At 31.8% G+C, this 8,240-nt stretch overlaps 1 protein-coding gene across 2 annotated transcripts; it reads left to right on the forward strand.

The window, feature by feature from the left end:
* The first annotated feature begins 2,371 nt into the window (after positions 1 to 2,371).
* Positions 2,372 to 6,753, forward strand: LOC132311639 (cytochrome P450 71D11-like). Of its 2 annotated transcripts, XM_059809643.1 has the most exons (3): positions 2,372 to 2,794; positions 4,812 to 5,800; positions 5,904 to 6,753. In XM_059809643.1, exons 2-3 carry the CDS (start codon positions 4,850 to 4,852, stop codon positions 6,528 to 6,530), a joined length of 1,578 nt encoding a protein of 525 aa, XP_059665626.1. In that variant the 5' UTR covers positions 2,372 to 2,794; positions 4,812 to 4,849; the 3' UTR covers positions 6,531 to 6,753. The 2 variants fall into 2 exon arrangements, with proteins under 2 accessions (XP_059665626.1, XP_059665627.1); XM_059809644.1 differs by lacking the exon at positions 2,372 to 2,794 and having other exon boundaries at positions 4,486 to 5,800.
* The last annotated feature ends 1,487 nt before the right edge of the window (positions 6,754 to 8,240 follow it).

An 8,240-nucleotide genomic window follows, 5' to 3' on the forward strand; every position in this document is an offset into this window, starting at 1 on the left:
TATTATAATCATGAATATAACCTATGTAATATGTTTCCTATTTAAACTCAATTATTATGGATAGTTAAGTTATTTTAACATAAACCTTGTTTATACCTTATGAATTTTTTTTTTTTTTTCCTTTTGAATATTTGGGTTAATTATGACAATTTTTTTCTATTATTTAGTATTTGATTAAATATTAAATGTCTCGTTTTAATAAACTGGTCATTAAAATGGTTAACACGATTACCTGTTTAATAAGCGGGTTGGGTTAGTGTTGAGATTCTTGACTCGATTATTAAATGGGTTGGGTTTGAATTTACCTATTTAGTATAATATACTTACATCAACACGACACGAACACGACCCACGAACACGAATTGCCACCTCTACTATATATGGATACTACTTTTTCTAATATACATATAGTGGGTGGGGCCAGGGGCAGGTGTGGGATGGAAGTAAATAAGTATTCACTTCTCGGGGCAGGACCTCAGGGGGACTTCGCCTAAGTAGCCTACCTAATAGGTCTTCATTTTTTTTTTTTTTTTTTAATATTATATCCGTCTTAAAATTTTTATTTTCTTTCTATTTTCATACAATAAAAAGGCTTCTAAATTTTTTATTTCCTTATATTATAAATTTTAAATTTTTTTATTTGTTTATATTATTACTTTCCTAAAAATATTATTTCATTCATATTATTAAACTCTGCCCAATAAAAAAATTCCAATTTTTTTTTTTTTTTTTAATTTCCTTATATTATAACTCCTTTAAAATTTTTATTTGTATTTATTATTATACCAGAGATTTAATAAGGACCAAAAGATTTATATCTTTATACCTCTTTTCTCTTTATCTCTCTCAACTTTTCAACACAGGTAACAGAGAGTTACTTTTTTCTCCGAAATTTATAAAACTTTTCAAATTCTTATATTAACTTTTATCTTCTCTGTTTTTTTTTTCTTTTTTTTCTTTCTTATACATTTTTATGATTGCTCTATATTACATATTAAAAGGCCACTTTTATATTTTTTACAGCCTAAGGCTTCAAATTATATCCCGCTCACTCTCAATCATATATTATATTATATATGTATAAATTAGTCATTAAAAAATTATTAAGTATTAGGTAGACAAATTTTGAGAGAATTGACCGTTAACAGTTAACACACTTATTTTCTCTCTAGAATGTTACTTTTCTTTGAAAAAAAAGAGGTAATAAGACTTAGGCTATGTTTGGTACGATGGGTTTGAAGGGAATGAAAACATTAGTTACGAGGAACAAGGAAGAAAAGGGAAGGGAAGGATAATTTTAATTTCGTATTGTGTTTGGTTGATTAATGAAATAAAATAAAAAAATAAAAAAAAAGAGAAGAATAATAATCATGTTTGAAAAAAGAAAGAGAAAGAAAAGAAAGAGAATTATTTTATTAAATTGATTATTATACCTTTTTATATTTTAAAATATATATATATATATATATATATATATATATATATATATATTTTCTCCTAGCAGGCCCACAAGAAAAGAAAAAAAAATAAAAAAATTTAGGGCAAATTATGTCAGCCTCCCCGATCTCGCCTCCATCTCTATTCTCGTTCTCAACACTGGAACTTGCCCTCTCTGTCTCTCTTTCTCTCTCTCTCTCTGCACTACAAGATTCAGAAGTTCAAAACCCATATATTTCAGTTTATCTATCTGTCTACAAGAATCAAAAGTTCAAAACCTATATCAGTATATCATTTCAGATTATTCAGAAAATCAAAACCCATATTTTTCAATTTCCATCGTCGTTGTTCCAGTTTGGGTTCGCCATTCGCAAGCTTCAACCGCTGGCCCGCCGTCTCTCACTCTCTCTGCAACTTCTAACTTGTATGTATATGTAATCTTGAGATTAAAATTGGCATCACAAATATTACATCAACCATTGTCTTCACTTTCTTCCTATTTTCACCCATTTTTGGGAGGATAAAAAAATTACTGTATAAACCTATATATAATCCTCCAAAGCCTTTTCTTTCTTTTTCTTTTCTTCCATCCATTTTAACCAAACACAAATTTTTAATCGCCCTTTATTATCTTTCCTTCTTTTTTTCATTGCACCAAACTGCCCCTCAGGACAAGGCCCAACGGAAAAAGAAATATCGTTTTAAGGTCTATTCAAACACGTGACAACTGACAACAATTCAAAGTAAGAAAAGCTAGACTTTGGTGCATGGATGGGGCCTTGTGGATCGACGGCTGTGATCAGTTATTGTCTTTTGTTGACCGGTCATCTTCCAACCAGTCACACACATTTACTACTAAATTTCCTTTGTTTTTTTATAAAAAATAAACAACATAATTAGGACAAGACCCAACGGAAAAAGAAATATAGTTTTAAGGTTTATTTAAACACGTGACAACTGACAACAATTCAACGTAAGAAAAATAGACTTTGGTGAATGGGTGGGGCCTTGTGGATCGACGGCTGTGATCAATTATTGCCTTTTGTTAACTGGCCATCCAACCAGGCACACACGTTTGGACTGTTTACTACGGAGTACTAGATTTCCTTTTCTTCTTCTTCTTCTTCTTCTTTTTCTTTTTTTTTTTTTTTTTTTTTTTTTTGAAACTTTGTATGTGTTATAAATAAAAAATAAACAACATAATTTGTACACTTCGTCTAAACTTTCTCTATAAATACAGGGCAAATTAATTCTCTCTACATTCACAATCAGAGTCTTTGAACTCTGTTTCTCCATTCTGCACCGAAGAGGCATGGTAACAAGAGCTGCATCTCATTAGAAGTATATCCCCAACAGTGTGAGTCCCTCTCTCCTCTTGCTCTCCCCATGCATGCTTGCATATTTTTTTATAAGTGTATATGTGTGTGTATTTTAATTATGAAAACCGAAAGTAACATACAATATCGTTGACTCTTAGCTAAACAAAAATCTCACCGGACTTAGTTCGGTTGGTATGATTTTTCTTTTTAAAAAGAGACAAGTTATTGAGAGTTCAAGTCGTGTTAAGGATACGTTGATATCTGTTTACTCTAACTTTTTAAAGGAAAAATAAAAATAAATTGAAAGTTGGAGAACAAAAGCCTGTAATTTGAGAAGGCAACACTCCCAAAGATTACAAAAACAAATGATACAACTCTTTACATTTTAGGAAGCATAAAATTAAAATCAAATCAGATTAATAATTGATTTGAATCAATCCAAACCGTATAGTAGCGGTTTCAACTTACATTGGTGTTGGAATTTGGCCCATAACTAGCGTAATATTAAATGAAGCGGAAAGTTTATATGCCTGAGCTCCATTTATTATTTACTACAGTACTATCTCTGTTTTATTTTTTTTTAATATTTATCTTTTTATTTTTGAATGTTCCAAAATAAATACCTCATTTCAAAAATCAAAATATTAATTTTTATTCTATTACTCATTTAACCTTCTTGCATTAAATTTTAAAAAGTAAACATCATGTAAACTCACTCTAAATAATTTAATAATTCATTCCTTATTAATATAATAAGAAAATTATTAAAACTGATCACCATCTTCTTAAAAAATTTGATTTCCTTAAAGGAACATGATAGAAAGAGCATAAACTGATGAAATTCATATCGAGTTGTGGCTCTAATTTGCTTTCCCCCAAGTAAAAGTTGAGGTAAAAGTTGTGATTCAATTTTTGTCGTGTAAGTTTGGATCCGCGCACAACTAAAAAGTGAAGTTCCTCTTATGAAAAGAGTATGACTTCTCTCATTTTTTTAATTTAGATATATTTAATAATTAATTTGACTTTTCACAAATACATTTCATTAATTATTTAAATAATTTGCAATCATTATTTTTATAAATTTTGTAAGTGTGTATATAAAATATAGTATATGATATATGTCAAAAGGCAGTTTTTGTGAGATCCACCCAAACCGTTTTCAAAATGTCAACCTTTGCATTTAATGCAAAGCGCACTCGAGTAAACTGATCATCCCTTAATTGAGTAAATATTGAGTGTGTCTCACGTTATTAATGTACTTTCTTACTGAAACATAATATATTACTTTTTTGTTAGTAATTTTATAAATAAATAGGTTAATTATTATTATTTTTTTAAAAATAAAAATTTAATATTGAACAAGTACATTAATAACATAACATACCCAATACTTATTCTCCCCAATCATCACAAATAAAAATTAAATAATGATATCTTTACCCTCAACTCACCGTTTTGCACTGTGCGACTTAAGTTACAAATAAATATAAAAAGGACACTTTAGTAATTAGGTTATTTCCTTTGTCCGAACAAAGCTAGTTCTACAATATCTGCCTAACAGAGATGGTAAATCTCTAACTGACGAGAGTTATATCCCTAAACATAGTAAATCTCTCTATTTCTTTTTCTCTCTCTGTGTGTATATATATATATATATATATATATATGGATGTGTCTGTAGTAGACTTATGATTCATTTGCCCATTATTTGCTTCTTTGATTAAATTTTCTGAATCTAACAGACTATATGTAAATGATCTGGGATCATTGGTCCCTGTCAATATGTAAATAAAAAGCTAAAAAATTTTTTATACATTTTTAACACACTTTTGACTCAATTACTTACGTGTATAATAGTAATTGCCGGTAGACAATATAATAACTTCTCCAAAAATGTCTGCTTAACCGGTTCATTCATGCTTCATACATTTCTAACATGTATCTAAACGTCTTTCTTGATTCAAAAGCTAAACGTTTACATATTTGAATGTGAAAAATAATGGCATCAACTTAAAGCTAGGAAAGAAAACTAAAAATGCTAAGAGTATCTTGCAGAACTTCAAGGCTAGCTCCACAACAAGTATAAATCTGTGATGCAAAACAATCATACCACTAAGGCAAGTACTGAATTCTCGGGCGCGGCTCAACAATTGATGATGATGGAGTTCTCATTCCTCTCCTTCCCAATTCTTTTCACATTCCTTCTCTTTATGTTCATGCTATTCAAAACCAATATCAGTTCATCTTCAAAACTGCCTCCTGGGCCATGGAAGCTACCCCTAATAGGAAACATTCCCCAATTTATTGGATCTCTACCCCATCGCCGCCTAAGAGATTTGGCCATTAAATATGGACCTCTGATGCACCTACGACTCGGACAACTTTCAATTGTTGTCATTTCTTCAGCAGAATATGCCAAAGAGGTATTGAAAACACATGATATCGTCTTTGCTAGCAGGCCTTTTAATCCCACGGTAAATATCATATTTGAGAATGACATTGTGCTTGCACCTTATGGGAATTACTGGAGACAACTTCGGAAACTTTGCATAATGGAGCTTTTAAGTGTCAGACGTGTCCAATCATTCCGACCCATCAGGGAAGAAGAGACCTCGAATTTGATCAAATCTATTTCAACACATACAGAATCTCTCATCAATCTCAGTGAAAAGCTTTTCTCGATTACATACAGCATCACTGCAACGGCAGCCCTTGGTACGAAATTCCATGGGCAAGAAGAATTCATCTCTCTTATCAGGGAAGCCTTAGAGATAGCAGGAGGTTTCACTTTTGCTGATCTCTTCCCCTCGGTTAAAATGCTTGCTGTGATAACTGGGCTGAGGCCTAGAGCTGAGAAAGTTCATCGAAAACTTGATATGATATTAACTACTGTCATTGAGGAACATAAAGCTAGGCAAATGGCAAAACAGACCGGGGATGGTGAAACTGATAATGAAGACCTGGTAGATGTTCTTCTAAAAGTTCAGGAGGAGGGTAACCTTGAGATCCCTTTAACTACGACAAACATACAGTCAGTTATCTTGGTTAGTACATTTAATTACTTTCTTCTTCTATCAATATCAATTAAGCATTTAATGTGTAATGCGCGCATATTTTCTTTTCTTCTGACTCAGTTTGCTCTTTCAGGACATGTTCAGTGGAGGGATTGAGACATCAGCTACAACTTTAATCTGGGCAATGTCAGAATTGCTGAAAAATCCAAGAGTGATGGAGAAGGCACAAGCTGAGGTGAGACATGTTTCATGTCAAAAAGGACATATCCTGAATGAAGATGACCTCCATGAATTGACTTACTTAAAGTTAGTTATCAAAGAAACTCTGAGATTGCACACTCCTCTTCCTTTTTTAGTTCCAAGAGAGAGTAGGGAGAGATGTGAAATCAATGGATATGAGATACCTGCGAAAACCCAAGTCCTTGTCAATTCATGGGCAATTAGTAGAGATCCTGAAAATTGGCGTGATCCAGAGAGCTTTGTTCCTGAGAGATTCCTTGACAGTTCAATTGATTACAAGGGGACTCATTTTCAATATCTACCATTTGGTGCTGGAAGGAGAGTCTGTCCTGGCATGTCGTTTGGAATGGCTAGTGTTGAGCTTCCACTTGCAAATTTATTGTATCACTTTGACTGGAAACTACCCGAGAGAGAGAAGCAAGAAGATCTAGACATGACTGAGGCCTGTGGTGCAACAATTAGCAAGAAAAGAGATCTATGTGTAATTCCCATTGCTTATACTCCTTCAATTGGTGAATAAGATATTAACACAAGAAGGTAGAAATCATTGGATGGTCATTACTATAGAAAGGTAAATTAAGAGCAGAAGTTATGTGGTCAGCCAGAAATAACTGAATAAAGAGTCGGCTTCACTTATTGTGTTTTTACAGAAAAGTTTTATAGAGTTTTGATCTCAAAAGCTTTGCTCTTTGATTAAGTTCAATAAACCTCTAACTTCATTGTAGGTCCACTTTTGAATCTCATACAAGCCTTTACATTCCACAATGAGCAATGATTCTCTAACTGAAATATGAGATTTGACTAACTTTTTGGGTAAAAGAATACTGAGTAATTTATGGTCTATATTAATCTTAATTACAAAGATTATTACTATCTCATTGCTATTGCACTTTAGAAATATAAATAATTAAAATAGATGTCCTATCCTACTAAATATGTATATTCTATCAGATATCCACTAAGGGATCTCAAGAAATTAAATATTGTATCTCTAAATGTATACACAATTTTACCTCCATATTCTGAGACATTTTATTTATATATATTTCATGCCCTACAAGACACTACGAAGTATTTAAAAAAGAATCCATTCCTAGCACCAATTTTTAAAAAGAAAAGAAAATAATAAAGAAAATAATCATAATTTATTATGAGAATGTTAAAAAAAAGAATCCATTTAAAAATTAAATATTATAAGTAGAATAAAAATATATATTTTCAAGTATTCCTCCAACTACTTCTCTTCCAAAAATTATTGAGTATGCAAAGAAAAGTCAATAGAATAATGTAGGCACAGATTGCTACAATATTGTAATCTTTGTGACGGACATCAAAATCTTTTATTTAATTTTGTCCACGAAATTACATCACTGTCTTCAAATCAAAACAACTCTAGAATCCTTTTGAGTGAACCGGCATTAACTGTGTTGCTATCTTAGCCAACTAAAGAATTAATCACATCCTTACCCTCAAATTAGCACACAAATCTAGTACCGATCATCAAGACAAAAAATGGACCTTTTCTTAAAGCTTTATTCATTTAGGTGCGCTTATTCTTTTCACTCGATTTTATTTATTTATTTTTATTTATTTTTTTTTTATTGAGGATCAAAGATGGAAGTATAGTGCAATGTATTAATCTATTAAGCTTTCTAACGATTTATAAGGTCGAGCGTCAGGTCAATAACTCCCAAACCAGACGGCTTTAGGGCATTAGGCATTTAAATACCCCTACAGACTTACAAGCTCAAATCAACTAGGCTACAAATCAAGACAACAACTATCTAATCATTTCCCACTTCTCACCTTTTGGGAGAAGTCCTCACTTTTTTATAGCTTTTGCTTTTGCTTTTGCTTTTGTTTTTTTTTGGAAGCAAGTTCAATTATTAACCTAGAGTTTGAGCCCTCCACCTTTCGGCGGGAGAAGTTCAGTGCTTGATGGGGCTAGAATCCCGGTTACTTAGTGAAAAAGGATTGTTATCCACCTTTATCAAGAATGAAAGCTTTCAATACACTACTAGCTTAATTGGGATATAACCAATTCAATAATTGACAAAGCATGTACCCCACAAATGAATGCTAGTGTGCGCCGGTGCTAGTGTAGAAGACTAGAGTGAATCTCAAAATAATCACAAAATCAAGATGATATAGACCACAAGTGCAAGCATGATATCAATTTTTTCAAAAATTTACTCTTAAATAGCATTCATAAGGCATACAAGGAGTATTG

The sequence above is a fragment of the Cornus florida genome, unplaced genomic scaffold (genome assembly GCF_030987335.1).
Source record: "Cornus florida cultivar Cherokee Brave unplaced genomic scaffold, ASM3098733v1 CherokeeBrave_3.0.0_Hap2_Chr06, whole genome shotgun sequence".
NCBI lineage: Eukaryota > Viridiplantae > Streptophyta > Magnoliopsida > Cornales > Cornaceae > Cornus > Cornus florida.

Bases quoted from the DNA above. Each gene is read 5' to 3' on its own strand.
- LOC132311639 (XM_059809643.1), top strand. From the start codon at position 4,850: ATGCAAAACAATCATACCACTAAGGCAAGTACTGAATTCTCGGGCGCG. The intron at 5,801-5,903 runs GTTAGTACATTT...TTGCTCTTTCAG, and splicing joins ACATACAGTCAGTTATCTTG to GACATGTTCAGTGGAGGGAT.